Source organism: Protopterus annectens, chromosome 5.part0 (genome assembly GCF_019279795.1).
Source record: "Protopterus annectens isolate FY-2018-M chromosome 5.part0, PAN1.0, whole genome shotgun sequence".
Classification (NCBI taxonomy): domain Eukaryota; kingdom Metazoa; phylum Chordata; order Ceratodontiformes; family Protopteridae; genus Protopterus; species Protopterus annectens.
In genome coordinates this window covers 1,290,529,802-1,290,554,027 of record NC_056735.1, presented here as the reverse complement: position 1 = coordinate 1,290,554,027, position 24,226 = coordinate 1,290,529,802, and the positions used below count along the sequence as shown (strand labels likewise).

At 38.3% G+C, this 24,226-nt stretch overlaps 1 protein-coding gene across 1 annotated transcript in view; it reads left to right on the top strand.

The window, feature by feature from the left end:
* The window catches only part of LOC122802354 (ankyrin and armadillo repeat-containing protein-like), a 1,115,117-nt gene that overhangs the window by 192,202 nt on the left and 898,689 nt on the right, over positions 1-24,226 (top strand). Inside the window, exon 5 of the mRNA XM_044071991.1 lies at positions 12,208-12,648. Within this exon, the coding sequence (XP_043927926.1) occupies positions 12,208-12,648 (441 nt within the window). The remainder of the gene's footprint in view (positions 1-12,207; positions 12,649-24,226) is intronic.

Sequence of the window (24,226 nt, the reverse complement as noted above, 5' to 3'; positions counted from 1 at the left end):
TGAAGTAATCCCTGGGGTATCATCAACAACACTGGGTTCAGGTGCCTAGGCAGTGAGATATTTCCCTGTGGAATATTTGGTTGAGGACACATGACCGAAGTAACAATCAGCTGCAGAGAAATATGACTGTTGTGAATTCCCTATGGGCAAAGAGAAGCACACACTACCTCACCACAGCCTTAATATGTTCATAGGTTCTTAGGAAGGTACTAGGCTATTGGCCCTAGGGCCTATACAAGCCTAGCCATAACAATTCCCTGGATATTTTTTCCCACAATATTTACTTTCCTGGACCCCTGTCTAACAGGGCAACTGACGTGATCCCCGGGGTGAATTTCCTATCTCCCATCCAGTCGTCAAGGTTCCTTTTGAAGAGGGCCAAAGAGGCGCTTTGCTTGAAATGTATGGGCAGTCTATTCCAGAGTCTAGGGAGTCTGTGGGTCAGGAACCTATCCCTCTAGCATGTTTTGTTCATTGTGATGACAAGGTTTAGATCCCTGGAGCATGTGGCTCCGAGGGATTGGGATTTCTTTAAGTGTAGCATATCTAACAGTTCTGGGTCTGACATGGCCTTGTATGTTAAGCAGAGATCACCTCTGAGTAGACAATATCCGATAGAATATAGCTGGAGTTTTTTTAGACAGTCAGCATAGGCCATCTGCTTTACACCTGTGATTCTTTTAGTGAGGTATTTCTGTGGCCTTTCCAGTTGTTGCAGATGTCTTGAGAGGTACATACCAAATGGGGCATTGTATTCTATAATGGGTCTAATGAGGGATGAGTACAGTGGGACAATGACCTCTTTTTTCTGGATGAAAAGCCCTTAGAGATGAGGTGTGCCACATAGAAGGATTTCCTGAATATTGTGGTAATGTGATTATCGAAGGTGAGACCACTGTCCACCTGTGTCCCTAAGTCTCTTATCACAGTTTTGGTGTTTAGTGTACTGCCACCTATGTGGTAATTCACAGGAACATGTTTTTTCCCAAAGGGGATAACTATACATGTATTGGCATTGAGCTTGAGCCCATGGCTCTGGCACCAAGCATCTGTTTCTGTAAAACCCTTTTGTAGAATATCCACATAATTTGGGGATTCAATAATGGCTCCCAGTTTGCAGTCATCTGCAAACTTTGTTAGCCAGAGTCCCTTAGTGTTGGCCTGTACTTCTGAGAAGTAGATGCCAAACAAGAGCAGTCCCAGGACTGAACCCTGAGCTACTCCACTTGTCACTTGTCTGGAGCTGGATTTGGAGTTGGCTACTTTTACAGTGTGGGTACTGTCAGTAAACCAGTTGACAACCCATCAAGTGATGTAGGGATTAATGCCTAGCTTAGTAAGTTTGTCTATGATTCCAGAGTGGGGGATGGTGTTGAAGGCCTTTGTGAGGTCCAGATAGCCTGCATGGCCCATCTTACCCTCGTCCACAGTTCTGGAGACTGATTCGAAGAAGTCAATCAGGTTCAGGAGACAAGATCGGCCCTTCACAAACCCAAACTGGGTGGGGTCCAGTGTTTGAAGGTTGACAATGTCTTTGTTTATAAGTTCCATGATAATATATTCCATGGCCTTGCAGATCAGGCTCGTCAGACTGATGGGGCAGTAGTTCCCAGGATCCAAGGTGGATCCCCCCTTGTGGAGTCGGATAACTGAAGCTGTGCGCCACTGAGTGGGCATGAAGCCTGAGGTGAGGCTAAGATTAAACATGACACTTAGGTGAGGTGCCAGTTCATTTTGTAGTTCATGTAGTACACAACCCAGGATGTCGTCTGGTCCCATGGTGTTGTATTCTTATCTTTGGAGAGTGCGTTTTTTTACCTGTGTGGCCGTTATTACCAGAATTTGGCAATCTTTCTGTATTAAGATGGGCCCTTTAGGGGGTGAGAGGGTGGTGAAGTTGGCACTGAATCGATCTTCCAGGATATTGGCAATATCCTTGGGGTCAGTATATTTAATGCCATTTTGTTGTAGCTCAGAGCAGATCTGAGCATTGCCATTTAGATTCTTGACACAGCTATAGAATGCCTTGTGGTTGTCTTTGGAATCTTTGGCAATTTTATTTTCGTAACTAGCTTTTGAAGATTTTATGAGGGATCTCAGCTTCTTACTGAGGCTGGTAAGGGAGTTTTTTGTATCCTGAGATTTTCCTCTTTTCTGCAACAGTTTCTTCCTTTTGTTGTAAAGTTTGTTTAAGGCAGGGAACCACCAGATTGGCATCTTTTTTTTTGGAGGAGAGCATCTTGGTTCTATTTGGGATGGCACAATTCATGCATGAGTGGATGTGCTCATACAGTCCATTAGTGTAGGATTCAGCAGTCAAACTTTCACTTCCCGTCTGCATGGGTGTCATGAAGTTTGTCACTTCTGACTTGAGTATTATGAAGTTGGCTTTGGAGAAGTCTTTTATGGAGGTTTTCTCACTGGGGGGTGGGGTGGGATGTGGATGTAAAGGGTGATTAATTTATGGTCAGACCTGACCAATGAAGAGGTGACCATAGGTGTGGAACATCAATTTCCCATGTTGGTAACAACCAGGTTTAGGGTATTGGAGCCCTTGGTGGGACTATAGATTAGTTGATCCAAGGCATTGGAATTTATGAATTCAAAGAACCGTTGGGCAAAGGTGTTGGTACACGAGTAGTTTTCCCAGTTAATGGCAGGATAGTTGAAATCACCCAGTATTAGGGTGTTTGGTTGTACCTTAATATTTTCCAGTATGTTTAGAAAGGTGTAGTGAAAATCCTGGGGCATGGTGTGGGTTGCAGTCTTACCTAGTGTTAGTTGGTTAGTTGCACCTGGAGAATTTCAGACGCATTGTGTTGGGCAACTAGCCTGGTGGTGTGAATATCCTTGGTGAATATGGACACTCCTCCACCTTTAGTGTTTTGGTCCTAGTTTGGTGGCCAAAAAGTGTGGTAAGAACTGTAGCCTGGTATTGGAGGGGTGCTCTCTGGAGCCTTGAACCAGGTCTCAGTTATTTAAGTTCTCCATTTTTAGGAGTGCCTCAAAAGAGTGCAATTTGAGGTTTAGACTTCTAGCATTGAGTAGCATTACTTTCAGATTTTACATGCTTGTACCTGTTACGGAGGTGGTTTTGTCCTTTGAACTTTGCCTAAAAAAATCACTACAGGGGTGGCAAGAGCCTTAACCAGTAACCTGAATCCCATGGCCGACAGGTGCAGACAATCTCTGGCAAAGGATCATGGTCTGTCGATCATGTTGTCACAGGCAGACAGATAGTGGATCCCCTTTGAATGACACCAGAAGCTTAGCCAATTGTTGAAGTCAATCATTTTGTCCTTATACTGTGGTATCATTCTGAGCGAAGGCAGGATGCTGCTCAGGGCTAGGGTCATACCTTCCTGGGCCACATGATCTGAGAGCTCTTCCATGTCTCTTTTCATGTAGTCCAGGGAGGTACGTCTCAAGTCATTCACTCCAACATGGATAATGACAGAGTCATATTTGTACTTGTGGAGTAACTTGAGTGCCTGCATTATGTGGCAGATCCTGGCACCTGACAGGCAGCTGACTGTAATTTTCTCCTTGTTCAGCCTGGTGAGTGGGACATCAGTGTGCCTGACTATAGAGTCACCTATGACTAAAGTGTTTGGTACGTTGTCTTGGCTTAGGGGCTGTTGTTGGGTGGCACACTGGTGTTGTTGTGATTGGTGTTTGCATTACAGCTTTGGATATCCTTGTTGCTTGGGCAGGTTACTGTTAAGGGCCTCCGCATATGAAGGTTTAGTGTTGCTATGTGAGGGTGCTGGTGGTGTGGGTTTAGAAGGGGTATGTGTTGCTTGAGGTGTAGTGCGGGTGTTAATCTTCTCTTCTTGACTGTCTAGCACAATCTTGGGTGAAGAGAGTTTTGCTTCCAGTTTGGCTATGTAAGTGCATCTCTCGCAGGTTTTAGTGTTGGGTGGTAGGAGGAGAGGGTTGTCTGTGTACATGAGGCAATTGCTGCATTGTCCCAGTATACCCAGATTCACCAGGTGGACAGGAGAAATCACCGGAAACTGACCCTTGGACATGCCTGGTTTGGTGCTTTTTTTTGTAATGTACAAGAGCTGTTTTCCCTTAACTTAGCAAGGTACTTTGCAATTATAGGCTATTTAGTGCCTATGATTAATTTCTTCTTATTAACAAGGAGAGTTGAGTGCTTGTATCAGTTTAAGGCTTCCTAGTGCTTTCCAGCAGGTTTTTGAGCAAATACTAGTCATAGTGATGCTTAAAGGTAAGATGAAAAAAAAAATGTTTTATCCTAAACACTGCAGTGTGCACTAGAAGAGTTAGATGTGAAAGTAGGTAACTTAAGTTTTACCTGTCTAAAAAGTTAAGTTTTAGTGGAGAGTCACAATTTTTAAAACAGCAAGATAGATTGAAAGGGGTGGTCACTTTTGTATTCTGGTACTATGGAATACAATAGGATGGCCAATAAATTTAAATAGCTGAAGAGGAGTGATTTCACAAAATGATGATTTTGCGCTTACTCACACAAGCCAGTAAAAGCAGAGAGGAAATGAGATATATGGTCAAATTAACATAAGGGGCAGACAACTAGAAAGACAGTGGTGTTTAAGAACACAACAGTAACCGGGTGGGAAGGTGGATAAAAAAAATTCTGCCTGACTCACAAGAGACAGAGCTGTGGTCTCTTTTCAAGTTTTAATATGCAGTTAAAAGCAGAATACAAGTAAAACACAAGGTAAAGAAAACAAATCACAGTATTTAAAATAGAAAAAGGGAATAAAGTAATACAAAATACAACAAATAAAAAGCAAAATAAGCTTTCCCTCACAGCAAAGTGTAGCAGAGTCTGGGTGAGTCTTTCTAGTAAAGTGCATGGATGCAGAAGAAGTAATGAGTGTTGCACTCAGTGTACAGTACATGCTTTCATAACTACAACATGTAGAAGTGTGCTACAGCATGCAGAAAATCTTGCATGCTACAGGAATCACATTTATGCTCCAGTATGCATTTTCGATAAGGTTCCCTAGACACTGTGAAGGGGGTAGTGATCAACACACACTGCTGATGCACTGCCACTGATTGCCTGGCACTGCATTTGCCCTTGCACTGATTCCTCATGTTGCCTTGTGGGCCATGGTCATTATTTACAGTAAATTTTGGCACATTCAGTTCTCAGCATGGTCATTAATTCACAATTTCACATTTTCTCACAAGTTCTAATTCACTTGGCATGGTCCCAGTTGAGCTGTAGCATGTGTCTTGTCTCCAGTTGAATGTCACCAAACCATCTTCTATTATATGTTAACCCTCTTCCCTTATGCAAAGCCCGCACACTTTTATTGCTGCTAAAATTTAACTTACAAGCCTATACTGCTTTAAGAAAATTAAATGCTGAAAACATTTTACTAAAATAATGAATGTTTTACACTATTTATACATTTGGTGGAAAAAGTTTCACCATGGTGTACTATTGTTTTGTTTTGTTTAAACTATCCACAATGCTCTTTTTTAAATACTAGGTGCAGCTTTCAATCTTTCCCCAAAATTCTACTTCCATCTTTCTGTAATTTCTGACCAGGTCGATGGTGCAATTTTGAAAAATAATGTTGACTCAACACCGACTGACCAGCTTGAGATGATATACAGGAACCAGCTCATATTGACACATTGTTAAAGAACCACTGTTTGTATTATTCTGTTATTAAGTTTAGAACATTATCCCTTTTATACCAATATTATTTTTAAGTTTTTTTCAATACCTACCTGTTCTTTACTTTTATATACATTCCAATCAAATAAATATGCACTTTACTATGTCATTTCTTTTGTGAAATAAAGATATAAAAGATAAATTATTTAAAGATATATTTATTTATTTATTTATTTAATTTTGCCAGAAGCCCATTCGAAGTGAGGGCCCGGGCCCAAAAAAGGGAGAGGAGAAAAGAGAAACAGAAATACAAAAATACAAATATAAGCATATACACATACAAACAGTATTTACAGAATCTGCATAATCTACAGTAGTAGTACACAAAGTAGTATTCAGTACAGTTTTCTAGTGGATACAGGTTCAAAAAGAAAAACACGAGAATTTCAATGAAGATCACTGTGAGAAAAAATAAAGTTAGTAGTGTGTACATATTAAATAACAGTTATGATTATAGTACTAATACCTACCAGGGGCTGCAGTTATGCAGGGATTTAATCCTAAATAGGCAGATTTGATCCTGAGGATGAATACAATCCTGAGTGATCAAATGCTCAGGCCAGGAGAGAATAAGTTTCAAACCATAATTTCAGTCCTTGGAAGGTATCACTTCTATTACAATAATGCCAACAACATTTTATTTTCCTGCTTTAACAAGTTGTAGGAACTTCCATTTGCATGCTTATTATTCATGTGACTCATAATTCAGTTGTGTTGGTGAGTAGTTTGTGCAATAAAGAATTAAAGTGTTGTTTAATTTAAAGATTTACCTTAGTGGCATATTGTTTATATTGGTCCTATGTCTGCACTAGATGTGTGCTGCTTCATATATAAAAGCATGAGTTTTATACCATTTGTTTTAATGAAGATTGTACCATGTGATGTGGGTAAACATGTCTACTGTTTGCCTCTGGCTAGGATGGGTTCAAACCATGAATACAGGAAATTGAGTGAGGGACATGTTAGAAGGGTTGTGGGTGTGGGGTTCCAAAACCACATATTGAGCCATGTTTGCAATATGCAAATGGGGCGAGACTGTACATAGCATTAACTTTAGCTAATAACTAGGTCTATGGGGATCTGTGGCCTTAGTCATGTGCATCCGACAGCATACCATAGATATCCACTGACTGACATGCTTTGTCCACTGAGGTACAGGTAGTGGAATGACCACCTGATGAAGGGAACACACTAAAAATTTCTCTAGCTAGAGGAATGAAGCACTACTATAGGTCTTCTGCTTAGCCTCACCACTGGAGACCATGATCCCTGACTCCCCACAACCTCCTAGAGTACATGCTACCTGATTTACCTCCCATGACTCTAATCCATCTTATAATGCTGCAGCTTGCAAACATTGCATCAGTTTATTTTAATTCTTTGCTTTCTAACAACAGAATTAACTAAATAATTTTCCACCTGTGATGGAAACGTTTCTTGGAAACAATGGCTTAATTACTTGATCACAGAAAATAATTTGCCAACAAGAATCAAATCTTTATCTCTATATCTTATCTGTTAGCATTTTAATATCTGCATCATTTCACAGTTGTGGAAAGATGTACCTTTTGAAGTAAAATGTATTTGCATTTTATGAGTTACTAGTTTCCTGATGTAAGAAATTATATTTTACATGTCAATTGCAAATTTATTCATTTCTTTTTTCATCTCCTTTTCTGACATTTGCAGCGAAAAGGTCAGAAGTTTATAGACATTTTGCAGATCATCTGTGTTACCAGTATGAAATCAGAGAGAAAAAAATCATAAAAGGTATGAAATTTAGTCAGAGAAAAAATATCTTTAAATCAGTTTTCTTTATCTTGGCATCACCCCTGGCACCATAGATCCTTTAAGCAACACCAAAAAACAGTTTTCAAGTAAAAAATATTTAAAGATTCTTCTCACTCCCACACCTTTTTTTAAAAATTCTACATAGAAACAGCAGTAGACAAGGCCTTTACCCAACTAAAACTATGGTATAAACTTTTGCAATGGAATCCAGAAAAGCCTTTGTTAAAATCTTAAATCTTTGTTAAAATACTTCTGCCTAAATTTGAATATGCTATATAGGTTCATATGTTCATAGGTAGGTACTAAGATATTGGCTCAAGGGCCTAAGTAAGCCAAGCCAACAAGGTTCCCTGGTTTGTGCCACCCAAGAAAGTTAATTTCCTTTGCCCCTGTCGAGCAGAGCCACAGAAGTGATCCCTGAGGTGTATTTCCTATTTCCCATCCACTTATCAAGATTTTTCTTGAAGAGTGCTAATGAGGAACTTTGCTTGACATAGATGTAGCTTGTTCCAGAGTATAGGAAGTCTCTGGGACAGGAATCTATCCCTCCAGCATGTCCTATTTATTGTGGTGACAAGGTTTAGGTCTCTAGAGTGTGTAGCTCAGAGGGACTGGGATTTCTTAAGGTGTAGCATGTCCAACAGCTCTGGGTTTAACATAGCTTTATATGTTAGGCAGAGATCTCGGAATAGGCGATATGCTACAGAGTAAAGCTGGAGTTTTTTGAGACGGTCAGTGTAAGGCATCTGTTTGAGGCCAGTAATCCTCTTTGTGAGGTACTTCTGTGGCCTTTCCAGCTGCTGCAGATGTCTTGTGAGGTATGTTCCAAAAGGGGCGTTGTACTCTATGATGGGTCTAATGAGTGCCGAGTAGAGGGAAACAATGACCTCTTTTTTCCTGGATGAGAACCCTTTTGTGATGAGGTGCGCCACATAGAAGGATTTCCTGACTACTATGGTGATGTGATTATCAAAGGAGAGACTACTGTCCACCTGGGTTCCAAGGTCTCTTATCACACATTCGGCATTAAGTAGACTGCCGTTTATGTGGTAGTTCATGGGTACAGAGTTTTTACCAAAGGGAATGACTATGCACTTTTTGGCACTGAGCTTGAGGCTATGCCTCTGACACCAGGCATCTGTCTCAGTGAGGCCCTTCTGTAAGATGTGTACATCATTTGGGGACTCAACTATGGCGACTAGTTAGCAGTCATCTGCGAACTTCATTAGCCAGAGGCCTTCTGTGTTAGCCTGTACTTCAGAGAAGTAGATACCAAACTGGAGAGGTCCCAGGACTGAACCCTGTGGTACTCCACTTATCACTGGTTTGAAGTCAGATTTGGAGTCTGCAACTTTTACAGTGTGGGTTCTGTCAGTGAGCCAGTTGGCAACCCATCTTTTGATGTAGGGATTTATACCTAGTTTAGTGAGCTTAGCTATAATTCCAGAATTGGGGATGGTGTTGAAAGCCTTGGCGAGGTCAAGATAGGCTGTGTGAACCACCTTACCTTTGTCTACGGCTTTGGTGACTGCCTCAAAGAAGTCAATCAGGTTCAGAAGGCATGATCTGCCTTTCACAAACTGGGTGGGGTCCAGAGTTTGGAGGTTACCAATGTCTTTGTTTATGAGTTCCATGATGATACGTTCCATGGCCTTGCAGAGCAGGCTCATCAGGCTAATAGGGCGATAGTTCCCAGAATCAGTGATGGATCCCCCTTTGTGGAGTGGGATAACTGTTGCTGTGCACCATTCAGTGGGCATAAAGCCTGATGTGAGACTATGATTGAACAAGGTGCTTAAGTGGGGAGCCAGTTCGTTCTGACATTAGTGTAAAATGCAGCCATGGATGCTGTGTTTTTGGTTTCAGAGAGTGCAGGTTTTACCTGCATTGATGTGATTACAGGGACTCTGCATTCTTCCTGTATAGATATGGGCCCTTTAGGAGGTGTGAGTGGGGTAAAGTTAGCACTGAACCTATCTGCCAGGATGTTGGCAATATCAGTTGGTTCTGTACATACATAATTACTCTTCACTCATTCAGAAAAACAAAACTATTTAAAAAAACAGTAAACAAAGTTTTTTCATAGCTGATCTGAGAAGCCATCATTGTCAACATCAAACCTGATACAGGTTAACTTTGGTAAACAGTTACACTTCTTGCCACAGTGATATTCATAGCAGTAGGCCTATATCAGTGCCTACATATGTTCCTGTTACATTTACATTTACTACATTTAAATTTACATTTATTACATTTAAACTAATAATGAAGACACTGTTTACTCCTTTAAAGATAGCACAGAAAAGGTTAGTCCACTTTCAGCTTAGCCTCTGGCAAGAGAGCATTTTCAAAAATAGTACAAGCCTTTTGGAATCAGTTTCCATCCAAAATTAGAAATAAAAAAAACCCCTCCACGGATTTCAGGCTAATTTCAAGGAATACCTTTTCACCAAGGAAAAAGCTAATATTTCATAGACAATCACTTACACACAGTTATGCAATGGAAGCACTTTGGACAAATACTTTATTAAAGCAATATAAGATGTGTATACATATTCCAAGACAGTGATATGACATACAGGGATAAAACCTCCACTATGGCTGAGGTGACCCAGGTTTGATTACTGGCTTGGAAATCTGAGGAGCTGGCAATGAAAGATGATTGCATGCCCATTCTGGGGAGGGAGGGTACACTGTGTCTCATGGTTCAACCCCAGTATGGTCTCAGGACATACAGGGTACACTTTCTGTATGGAAGGTGGGACACTGGCTGAGCTGCCACAGAAGTGACACAATAATTGTGTATGCCCATTGCATATCCTTGTGGGACTGTGTGTGTCCTCATATGGAGAGAGAACTAGGGCATTCGTAAAAATCCTGAGGTACCTCGTACTCCTCATTGGCTCCAAGCAGGGCCATAGAAGGTCCACAGGAGGAAACCTGGATTGGTAGAACTAATGAAAGAGGCAGTGCACTCAGATTCTACTGGAACTCAGCTGCGAGGAGTGACAACAATTTGTATATAAGTAACAAGCTTCCCTAACTCATGAATGTAAAATAGAGAAAAACTCCACTCACTACTGGCAAAACAAGAAATTTTAAACTGTAAACTGTTCCATGAATGGATTTTCACTTAATCAAAATAAAACACCACTATCAGTTCTGTTTAAAATGTTGTCACTGTCATATGACTTAATTAGAATTTCAGCACATTCATATGAAATACGTTACTTCCAACACTAAACTAACGCATAACTATCACATTTCTGTGTGTGAAACATCTGCATTTCAGTGCTGGTTTTTAAGAGAAACAGTTCATTAAGACATGATAATTGATCCCTTATAAGTGTACTATCCATTAGTATAATTTATATTCTGTGAAAACATGATGCAGTCCTTAAATCTCCTGTTAGTCTTATACATGTATCTGTAGATTATTTCAGTGTTGGAGTATAATACTTTTTGAATTCACTGACAATTTAATTATCTTAGTCATATGGCAGTGTTTTACTTTGATTACTTTTGAAAAAGGTCCTATTAATCATGAAAGCATGAAAGCTTGCATTTTTTATATAGCTTTTAATAAACTTTTCTCCTGAACCATTTCTTGAGACAACCTCTGTTTGTTTGTTTGTTTGTTTAATTGTTTATTTGTTTAAACAACACACAAACTCAATGAATAAGAAATCAAGGTCCACAAACCAACCATGATATAAAACCATGCAGCTATTTATTCCAGAATAATATCGACTGAGGTACAAAGTAAAAACGAGCCTGTATACTTTATACAATAAAAATAATGAAACAATACACTATTAAAACAACCAGATAAGCACTTTTGTCTAAAGTTTATAGATGAAAGTGCTTATCTGGTTGTTGTAATAGTGTACTGTTTAATTATTATTATTGTATAAAGTATACAGGCTCATTTTTGCTTTGCACCTCAGTCGATATTATTTTAGAATAAATAGCTGCTTGCTTTCGTAGTGCATCTATATTACAAGATCGAATGCTTAGGTGATCGAACACCTAAATATCGAAGTTGTAATATCGAACCCAAAAACGTCAAACGGCACAGGAAAACACATCAGTCGGCCACAGAAAAAAAAAAAACTTTACACCCAAGCTAAGTTGGGGGCTGTGCCCCCCATACCCCCTGAACTAAATATGCCAACTCCAAGATCACTCTGCAGTAGACAAAATGGCAAAATCCAGTGAATGGCCGATTTAATGCAGGGAAAGATTTCCCTTGGCCGTTCACCGGATTTTTTGCTTTTGATATTACAAGTTTGATGTTTAGGTGTTCGATCACCTAAGCATTCGATCTTGTAATATAGACCCTTCGTATCATGGCTGTTTGGTGGACTTTGATTTCTTATTGTTTGTTTGCTTGTTTTTGGGATTATATAGCTTGGATTTTCTTTCATTGAGCTACTTTCTGGTTGTTGTGTATAACTGAGATTGTGCAATTCTAACATTTTTTATTATGTCCTTATATGGGTAGTTTTTCATACCCTGAATTGTTTTAGTACTCTGTTTTTGCAGTTTCCAATAGTAGCTTATGTCTGCTTTTTTATAGTATGTAATATTTAGTTACATTACATGTAATCTTTAGTAACATTACAAAGAAGTATGCTATCAGAAATGTATTTGTTTTATGTTTTTGTTTCAAAATTTGCATAGTAACAGCTTTGTTTTTTTCACACAAATTATCTGTACTTTTCTGTATATTTCAGGACTCACTGATATTTCAGAAGACTCAGATTTTGACGGGATATATAGCATAGATCTCAATACTGACCCAACATATGAACCAAACAGCCCAGAAGAAAAAAGGCTGTTTATGGAATATTCAGAAGACATCTTGCTGAAACTAACCTGTTACACCACGCAGGTCAAACAGCATAACAACCTGTTCATGTATGATGCAACATATAACCTGACCAATGCCCTGAGGACAGCTGGTAAAGAACAGCTGGATGAAACAACTTATCAGAGGCTTCAAAAGAGGATCATCCTCCAGCAAATGGTTGTGGGGAAGTACTTAGAAAAAAAAATGGAGATCAGAAAGAATCTTGCCTATTTGAAATTTATTAGCTTCCTCACTCCTCTGCTTATTGCACTAAAGAAGAAAATGAAAATACCAGATATTATGCACCTTCTTCCACCTTATTCAGGTAAATAGTACAAAATAGTTTTGTTTTTGGATTGAACATCATTTAATACACATAAAAGAAATTCCTTACTTTGTTCTCAGTGGCTTTTTGCAATACTTTCTTTGATAAATAACATTTATTACTTTAGAATAATTAATGATTATAAGATGAAGTTGACATTGACTCTGATAGTAATGCACATTTTCAAAAGAAAACTTTACAAATAGCAACTATGCAGCTGTAGAACTGATCAAAACAAATGATTATTGAATTCTGCAGAATGGTAACACAGTTATTTTTAAAACCTTAAATAAATATTTAAAACATTTAGACATCAATAGAATCCCTCACAAATATGAAAACTATACTTTGTGTTTTTCATTTGTGGATCACACATTCATTTATTTATTTATTTATTTATTGCTGTTTGTTAACCGGGTTAATCCAACTGAGTCAGTGGCCCATTTTCAGTGCAGACCCGAGGAGAAAAGCTCCAGTAAATATTCTTCTAGTACTGAATAAACTATGAATTTGTAAATGTGTTGTTAACAAATTAATGCTGTAAGCATTTTGTAGGGTTTACTACAATTAATCAAATATCACTTCTATAAACACATGATAAATGACATAAAGCATCTCGTTCAGGAAGCTGTCTATTAAAAACTATCCTTGGGTTTCATTTACAGCATGGCTGCACAGCGGCCAAGCTCAATACTATTTACCTGACTGCTACAAGCAGAAATACTAATCACTTATGAAGGCAGCAGCCTCTCCTTCATTTTTGCCATAGGATGAGAACTGGCAGTAGGATTTGCTGTTTGATACCAGGCATCACACAGGTGATGAGCACTGAATCATCTGTGTCTGTTTATAGGCTTTTTATGGCTATATGTGTGGTATGTTATCTATAGTTTGACCAGATTAAAGGCTGGAAATAGGGCAGAGATGAAAATGGGAAGCAAACAGGAAAAAGAACTTCAGGTGAGCAGTTCAGGAGTGATGAGGATGGGGAGTGCTACAGGATCTTACTTCTGCTTCCTCTCAATGTAATTATGGAGCCAATATTGTTAACTTTCAGCTGATTCAACATGTGGAATGTCGGATCAGGTTGGATCCGACCTTGGCACGTTATACCAGAGTATTGGATCCAAGAGCTCTGTCTTTTCCCCTACTCACAATTCCCCTCTGCTGCCTGAATTACCTCAGATCTTGTTTGCCATCTATCAGACCAGACATATTTACTGAGAGCTCTATAATGCCTTCTTGATAAGTGAAGATTTTTGACCCTTGCCTCCTCCCTTTAGCTTAATAGTTAAGTTTTTTTTGCATTTAATATTTAGTGTTAGCACTTGGCAATAGAGTTATTAGACTAGCTGTTTGCGTAAGCTTATCACATTTTCTAGTTACTTCTTACTGTTCACAGTGTAATAGGTTTTGATATAGATACAGCATATCCAGTGTTATTTTTCTCTTATGTTGGTATTGATAGTTTGATTAACTTTGTTGCTAGTGTTATAAGTCTTTGAACCCTTCTTTCTGATGTTGAAAGAGTCTACAGGTTTTAAAGTGCTCCTCCTTTCGACATAAGATTCCACCTCAAGACCCACATTCACTTTGTGTGTACTGTTTAGGGTCTTCTCACCTGCAGGACACCTGCAATATTTGTGCTGCCTCCAGCACATGGGCTCTCCAGGGAAGGAAAGAAAAGCTTATTCTGAAAGGGCTTCTTCCCCCTCAGACAGGGTCCAAAAAATCTTCAGGACTGAAGGCACCCTCCACCTGTTCTTCTACTGACAAGAAGACAGAAAAAGAGGGAGAGAGAGAGATTTAAGTAAAAAGAGAAGACAGAAAGAGTCAAGTCAAAAGAAAATCATAAAGAGAAACAGTCTGAAGAAAGACAGGTAGAACGGACAGACAAAACTAAGAAAAGGTCTCCAGATCTAAGTGTTGTTTCAGGTCCAGCACCTAAGCTGTTGAGGCAATCAGATCCTACTGCATCCAGGATCTGAACTCCCTCGCTGAAAACGTCATTTTCTCCTGGAGTGATCAGCCTCAGTCTTCACTCTGTAATTCTTCAGAAGCTTCCCTTGAGATCCACATCAGTAGCTTCGTCTTCAAGGTCTGGTTGACAGAATTGGATGTTGAACGTATGATAAGGAAGTTGGCTGCTGAGAATACATGCTCAACAGTCACTCCAGCTTAAGATGGTTAATAATAGGTTATCAAGTGAATTTTCCTTTGCAGATTTAGCCTCCAAAGTATATGCACATGGAGTGATTCAGAAAATATTTGAGTTCAGCATGCTCATCACTGACCCTATGCATGCAGCCACAACTAGCATCCTACCTGTATAACTCTTAGTCTTTTTTCATGTGTACTACCGCCAGATACCGCAGTATAACTTCTAGTTGGTGATCTCCTTCCGCTAGCTCACATTTGCAGGGAGATTGCCAACAATTTGTAGACCTACAAAATGGACATTTTTAAACAGAGATGAGTTATCTGGGGATAAACACGCTCAGCATATCATACTGCAACATTATACATCACATCTGTAGTGCGGCTGCTAGTGTTTAAATGATTAGCAGTCAAACTGCATGGTGATATAATTATTGCTTTCTGTCTCACCTTAAATGTAAAGTCAATCATGCAATAGTCACCAAGTTATTACTGCGGCTGAAGGATATTTCTTCATTTTTTACCATCAGAACTGTCATTTATTGTTACGTATCTATGTCTATCACTGCTGCTCTTTGTGAAGCGTCATGCACCTTTTCAACTCTTAAAAGAAATGGTATTTTAATGTGTATTTGAGTATGTGTGTTGTGCTTATGACACAGTTTGTTTAAGGTCACTAAGCAGATAATTAGATATGCAAGCTACATATCTTTCACAGGATGTGTCAATAACACACAATTCAGGTTGGTACAACAGTGGACATCAACAAAACATAAATGCAAGTGACATGATTCAAAGCCATAAATAGCTCAGTCACTGTCTGCAAAACAGCATTACAGAGGTGTGCCACTGAAGCTCTAAGACAAAAAAAATATCAGAAGATGTTCCTTGTAATGGACTGCAGTTAACGAGTAGAAACAATGTTGTAGAACAACATCCTACCCTCAGTGGATTGGAATCATGCACTCAAATGGAAGTTTTACATCATTAATACTCCATGGAAACTGCAACATAGAACACAATCCACTCACATTAGTTTTGTGTTGTCGTTGATGTCAGATTTGCTTACTGACATGCAATGATGCTAAGATCTAGTGTGTGAATGATAGCAAGGTGTTAGCTTGTGTTGGAATTTTCTTTGTTTTACTGCTTGATGCAAACATTGCACAACAGGTAATTAAAACAAAAAAAGGAAATTTGTTTAATAAGCTATTTGTGCCTGTACGTGTTGTGTTTATGTGTTTTGTCAATAGATTAAATGAAGAAAATGGAGAGGACAGAGACAGAAAGGGGAAGGAGGCGGATGGTTGAACAGAGGGTGGAATGGCATACTAACGTAACATTGAATTATGTATTACTATGGCTCCATTGCCACTTTAACTTTCAGAACATGGCAAACACCAACTCCTGTATTACCTGATGGTATTATATTCTCAATACCGACTACAACTTCATATGGCTATGACTAGCATGACCATTGTTGACAACCTGTGACATGCAGATTATGAGACACCCACCTCACATAATTATTGCACAAACTTAATTATTGCACAAATGGTCAATACTTTGACCACTTGACTGACACCTTCCTTACACCTTTTACTCAAGGAGTCTCAAACACTACTTCAGATGTGACAGTTTACATTTCTACAAAGTTATTTTTCTGTATTGACAGCATTTAGCCATGTTTACCATGGCTATCATTTAAAACCTATTTGTAGCACTGCAATGTGTGACACACCTTTTCACTCCGTAAGCTTTAGGAACATCCCTCTTTAAAGACTAATTTGTTTAACATTAATCCTTATGAAGTGACCATGGAAGGTATGAGCCTGTCTGTATCACAATACCTTTGAGCTGTTTTTCTCCCCCTGGTGTTCAGGTGTGTGCACAGCTTCATGAAAAACTCAACATGATGTTTACATAGCTTGCTTGTCACACAGCTGCTGTGATTCAGAAATGCTATTGAGTTGATAACTAATTAGCATACACATAGTGCCCAGAGTAGGGAACCTATACTATATCAGCATAACATGGGACCATCCTATGTATGGGTCATATTGAGTGTTGGTATGCATCACTGTTGTGTGTATCCACTTAGTTGTACTGTAGTTATGCAGCATAGGTTCCTCCTCCACCTGTGGAAATTAAGTTAATACTGTCCTGTCCGTATTACATTCTGACTTGGGCTGCCTATGTCTGGTGCACACAGTGGACAACACTATCTGGTGATTTTGCAGGGTCTATATCATATTTTTGAATGCACTAAACATCAAACACCTCTTCATCGAACCCTATTTGTCGAAGTCTTCATCTGTCCAGCAATCATTTCAGTGAAATTTTTCCCACAGTAAGTAACCAGTAGACCACATCGGGAATTTGCTATTTTTCCCACTGTAGTGCGATCTTGGAGTTGGTATATTTAGTTAGGGGGTATAGGGGCACAACCCCCCATGTGGGGGGGGGTGTGGGGGATGCAGTCCCCCACCAGGGTGCATTTTAAATAATGCTGTTTTGTTGCGGTTGGTAGGTTGGCCAACTTGTTACACAGAATGGGAAAAAGTTTCACTGAAACGATCATTCGGATGAAGATTCGACAAATAGGATTTGACAAAGAGGTGTTCGATGTTTAGTACATTTCACAATGTGATATAGACTTGATTTTGCATGCATAATTTTAACTGTCAGTATCTGCTTAGCTCTTATATTTTTTTAGCTTCTAAAGCTATGCGCAATGTACTGCCACTTAACTATTGCCATGGCATGTTGTGCCTGCTTCCATCTGGCATGGTCATCCCCTGTTGCTGTCTCCTCCTCCTTACTTTTTATCTGTCTCATCTGCTGCTGCTTGCGAGGCTGAGAATTGTGATCCCTGGCTACTGTCACTGTGTTTGATTTTGGCACATGTGATGAAACTGTACTGCATAGCTCTGCTAGATATAGCGTATCTAGGCAGTGGAATCATGACTTCATCAGCACAAACACATGCTCTATAATGTTTCTGGTTTGTGAGTGGGCATGATTGTGACCTTGTTCTTTTGGATTATGTGGATTTCTCATTGGAGTCATGAGCCAATGTTCTAGGGCATGTCCAGCATCCCCCACTAGATGTCCCTGTGGGAAGTCACCCCTCACGGTAAAGGTCACATGTGTGCCATATGGTAGAGTCATGAAAACTACCCAGGTGGCCTGCACACACACTGTAGATGCTACCCTATGCATTACAGACCATCTGACAGGTCATGGAGTGATACCTTTCACATTTCATACACCTCATTCCCTGTTGACCATGTGGGCCTTTATTTCTATGTGGGTAAGTCTACCCCCCCCCCCAACTACCTCCAGGAAGTGGGCTATCACAAGTAAATCGCTGCTATTTCCCTTGATTAAAAGCTTATTTTTGAAAGTTTTGAGACAGGAAAAAAATATTTTTACTATTTTCCCCCTGGGGCTGTGATTATTTGAGAGAACTTAGTAGATTTGTAGCATTTTAAATGATTTTTTTTTTCATTTAAATTGTGATTTTGTCATCATTTTGTTTGTGAAACATTTCTGACAGGATTTTTTTCTTAAGTTTATATTTAATTCCTGGTCTAAGGATATTTTAGTCTGTTTCTATGTATTCAGGGTTGAAACTAGCCTTTATTAAATTATGGTATCTTTGTGACAGGTATTTTATGCATTGTGCTAGGCAACTGAAACTGCTGTCTTTTTTTTCTCAGTGCAGTATTCATTATAGTATCCCTCTAGAAACAGACTTCAGATTGCTGTTTTTAGAGGGAGAATAGTGGGGTTCTGTCTAATGTGTTCTGGGCTGACCATGCAACCAGTACTTTGTATTGATCTGGCTAGTTTTTTGTCCCATAACTTGATGGATTCAGAGACAGTGCCCCCACCACCACCACCACCACAATCTATTTCCTTTGCACCTAAAAACATACAAATACATAACAAATATGCCACATCCTATGGCCTGTGATTCCGCAGTACTTTCAGCCTTGAGCAGGCTATTACATCATTCACCTTCTGTTACCTCCAGATCCTATGGTGTGGTGTTAGTACCACAACTGTGCATGACACAAGGATCTTTAGGTATAGGGGAAGTTGGGGGTACAGAATCTGTTGCAAGTATTTTTTTTTATGTTTTAAAAGCACCTTTATTGAATTATCACTTGTGACATAGGCAAACATATTTACATAAAAGCATTCAAACCATATTAAGAAATTCCCATTTACAAACATTATAAATCACATATATTGTTCTATGCAATATAGTCAATCCAACATTATATAAATTGTTCAGTTTCTGCCTTATCTTAAATCTCATTCCTCCTCCAAAACATTTTTCTGCATATTACGCCAATAATTTCCATTTTTGCTAGGTAATTTACACCTATCCTTTTCTAAAGATACCACTTTCTGTTCTTTTGTCTGCTTCAATATTCACAACTTCAAATATGGTTGGTTTAGGCATTGATTTCCTATATCTAGTAATTTTTTGGCACTACCAGAATTAAACTTAACAAGGCTTTGCTATGTCTAGGCAATTCAGCTCCTGTATCCCAGCTCAAAAAATTAATTTCCTTAGTTGCACTCGTTTGTTTTCCCAGTATTCCTGACAGAGTACTTTTTATGGAATTTTTATACTCTGCCAACTCATTGCACTCTGAAAGCAATGCTCCCATGTACCTCTTTCTTCCCCATTACACATCCAGCATTTGCTATCTACCTGAGGAAAATTCTTTGGAGTCTGCTTATGGTATAAAAGGACCTATGCAAGCACTTCCAGGTAAAAATTCTTTGCTGCATATTTAGGAGCCATACATATGTCCTCTCACTGTTTCTTTGTAAATTGCTTATCTAATCTCTCTTCCCAATCTTTTTTGACCTCCTGTGATCGATTCCAATAGTTAGCATGCAATATTTTATACACCATACTAATTATCCCCTTTTTAAAAGGAGTTTTCATTCTAGATTCAGCTAAAAACTCAACCAGTGCAAGTTTTTCACTTAGGATTTCCCTATCCCTTTCTCTTATCTTATAATCTGATATCATTCCCTGATAAGGAAGGCAATCTCTAGCCTGTAGTCCAAAAGTCTTCTTGGTATCCTTCCATTCTGTTACGTTTGTATCTCTAATTATTTCTTCCCACTACCTAGGTTCCTTTGCTAGCTTCCTCCAGTAAATTCCAGTCCTCTCTCTTGCCTGTTCTCTGTGCCACTAATTGCAGTCACCCCCATTAGCTGAATCTTCTTTTTCTATTCCTGTCATGGCTTAGTTTTTAGTTTACATTCTGCTACTTGATGAATATAATATTCTGCATGACTGTTATTCTCCTTAAGGATCTGCTTCCAAAATCCCAGTCTTTCCATATTTCATGAATTTCCCCAGTACTTCGTCATCTCTCTCCACCTTGAATTGCAACTTTCTGTTTATGTTACATACAACAGCCTTAAATGTGTAGTGTCAAAATATCCCCTTCAAATCATGCAATCCTAAACTTCCTTGCTCTATTGGAAGGATCAACCTATCCCATTTGACTCTTGCCATCTTATCTTCCCAGATAAAATCCTTCAGCTCTTTATAAATTACTCCCAATAACTTTTCCACTGGTTGATAAAATATGCCCAACCTGGATATAAGAAAGGGACTAAAAACATTTTTCTGCTTGTATCTTTATATCTATATCTCTAGGCAAGAGCTTCCAGCTTCTCAGTTTTTGCATTATCTTTTGTTTAGCTTCTTCCCACTTATCCTTAGTTGTCATAACAGTGCCCTTTTAAAACCCATTCCCCTAAATGCTATATTTTATCATTTCCCCATAAATATGGGTATTGCTGAACCAATTCATGTGTAGGTACATAGTTTTCTGCAATTGCATTTGTTATATCTTTATTACTTTTATATACCCCCAAAACACAGAACTGTTTCAGAATGTTTCATAGCACTGAGATGTCCTTTCCTGGTTTTATCAGGTACAAGATAATATCATCTGCAAATAAAACCAATTTTTCTTGAATACCATACCAATTATATCTTTGAATTTCTAAGTCCCTTATTTTCATTGCCAATGGCTCTAAGTATAATGTAAATAACAAAGGGGAAGAGAACAACCCTGCCTGCTTCCTCTGTTCAGATATAACTTATCAGAGAGGAACCCTCACACTTTGATTTTTGCCTCTTTTTCTTCATATATCCCCCTAATTAACCTCATTATTGCATCAAAAAATGCAAATGCTTCCATTGCCCTTCTCATAAAATCCCAGCTTACTCTGTTGAATGCTTCTCTGCTTCAAGACTCTCCAACGACAGTGGTATTTTCTTGTATTCTGCTTCCCTCTGGATCATCATTGTTCTATTAATGTTGTCAAACATTTGTCTTCCCTCCATAAAAACCACATTGATGCATATCTATCAATTCTGGCAACACATTTGCCATTTATTTAGCCATTATGGAAATAAACACTTTATAACCACAGTTTAAAATTGAAATGGGCCCATATGAAGCTGGATCTGATGGGTCTTTACTGTCTTTAAGTATTATAGCCAACACAGCTTTTTTCCAGGATGTTGGTATTTCTCATCCTTTTAAAACACTGTTAAACAAATCCTTCCAAATCTTTATTGCTTTCTTCCCTCTGAGATTCCAAACTTCCCCTGGAATACCATCTATTTCTGGAGACTTTACTGCACATTAGTTATACAGCACCATTTTTATTTCATCTCATCCTATCTAAGTGTTAATTGTTGAACCTCATCTCCAGCTAACACTGGCATATTTAAGTCTTCCATAAATATTTCTTCTGGTTGTGCTCTTTCTTGATCTCCCCACTTCTCTGCTTTATACAAATTTTCATACAATTTTTGAAGTATCTCTTATTCCTCTACAGGATCTCTGGTTATTTTTCTTGTTCTACGCTCCCTAAATTTGGCAAAAACATTTTGTATTTTCTGTTGCCTAAGTCATTCTGCCAAAAGTTTTTTGTGCTCTGAAGTTGTTATCAAAAACAGTTGCTTAACCATCTTTCTAGACTCATGTATATTATCCAGGTACTTCCTTACTTTATCTTTAGTAGTCTGTAATTGCACCTCTTCTTGTTCTGTGAGAATCTCCTTATTCTGTAATACTTTAACCTTTGTTAGCCCCTCAAAATAATTCTTGCTACTTCTTAACCATATATTTTTCCTTTATTTCTACCCTATTTTAAACTCCCACTCTCATTTTATTCCACTTACTAGCTATAACTTTTGGAGTATTTTCTGTCTTTCCTAAAAACTCCTCAACAATTTCCACTACCCACTCCTTAAATTCCTGTCTTTTACCAGGTTGGTGGGGAAGTACAATTGTTTCATTTTTACTTCATTACCCTGCAGTTTTATTTTAATAATTATTAGCACGTTATCTGAAGTAGTTATTGGATGTGTCAAAGTTCTCAATTAAATGTCATGTTCCTGTGAAATTTAATTTCTGACTAGTCTATCCCAGTTATTTTACCTTAGGTCATAACATGCAAATTTTCTCTGAGTTCCTACTACAAAATTTCTGTCTTCCATACCAAATATTTTCAGGAATTTCTTCAGAATATCTACCCTCTTTTGTTATATTTTCCCTTCTAGGCCCCGCAGATACATCCTTGTTACAAATCTAATTCCACTCCCCACCTATAAGTAATATTCCCTGCTGAAAGTTGATTATGTCTCCCAAAATATTTTAAGCTACATAATGGCAGTGTTAGGCAGAATATAAATACATGCCAGTGTAATTCTCATCCCATGCCAGTAGTCCCTTACTACCACAAATCTTCCATTATTATTTTTTTATCTCCCCTATCACTGTTGGAGTTCCTCTAGCAATTACTACAAGTACTCTTCTTTTTCTTTGTCCCCAGTATTCTGCTGAATATCCATCCTGACATCCTTTTTTTAATCAAATTTACATGCTCAGTTCTTTCCAAATGTGTCTTCTGTAGCATTGCTATTTCTGCATTTGTTAATATAATTTAATATTCTTTCCTTTTTGTTTATAGCTGTGGGACCATTCACATTCCAAGTTAATATGGAATGTATTGTCTTTATGATAAGAAGTCATTATTCCCACCTGCTATGTATGATAGCTTTTTTAAATGTCTTTTTCCAGCTTTTGTGATAATTGCACCCAGTAATGTTTGGCAGGTTGATCCTTTATATGTTTTTTTCTTATCGTCAACTTTGAAATCTATGTCATATTTTATAAGACTCTTTGTTTTAATGAAATCCCTAAAAAAACACCCCAGAACACCACCAGAATCCATTATCTTAATACAAACACCATATGTTCATTTTAAAATAACCCTCCTAATAGAAAGAATTGTCCCAAATAGACAGCTGCTAACACAGGACTTAACTGACCTATAGTTGAGGTTATTTATGCTAAGAAGCATGTTATTACCTCTGCTTTTCCTTGCACTAATTGGTGTCTGCTCTTTTTATTTTTTTTCTGCTCCCAGAAGTGAAAAAACAACTTGCATGTTTTCAGAAAACATTAACTTTTAGCCTTGAAGAAACCAGTAGTCTGGCTTTTTATTGCCCTATTATCAGCTTGTGTCTCCATGGAAACATAAGAGAAAAATGTAGTCCTCAGCCACAGGTTTCTAAAGACAAGCTGAAACATTTATTGCTAAAAGCAAACTTCATTCTATTTGGTGTTCTCTTATATACTTGTTTCCACTTAAAACTTGTTATTAGATTAAGCCAAGGGTCTTAATCTAAATATTCACCTATGCAAAGGTAAGAGAAAACATATCATGTCTACATATATCATGATCTGTGTACGTCTGCACCACATCTCCCACAACAACCCAAAATTATAGCCTATAAACAAACATGCTTTTGATTAGCCTTTTTTTCCTTTTGTATTGTGATCCCTACATTTCTTAACACTAAAACAAGAAGAAATAAAGAAAAACACATCTATTTACTTTAGTATCTTTAACACAATACAAGAATAACTAAGAATGCTTTACTATAAAACAGCTATTTATTTCATGAAAAGTTTCATGGAAAAACTGATAAGAACAAACATTTTTTACTTACAGTAACCTTTTTCCTTCCCCTTCCACTCCCCTCAGTTTCCTTCCAAACATTAATGACATGAAGTGTGGTAAATGCCTTTTAGTTCCCTATGAGTTTAACAAAGTCAACAAAAGTCAAATTTTTTCACTTTTTCTGATACCATTATATTTCACAAATGCGATTGATGCTTTGCAGTCTCACATTTATTCATTAATTTCCTTACTTGTCTTCTTCTTCATCTCCACCTACTAGTTCCAGACTCTTCAGTTCCAAGGTACTCCCAATTCTTCTAGTAAACTCCTGTGCTTTCTCTGTCTCTCAAGCATTTTCCTTTGGAACAATGAAAAAGGTTTCACTGGCAAAGTCTCT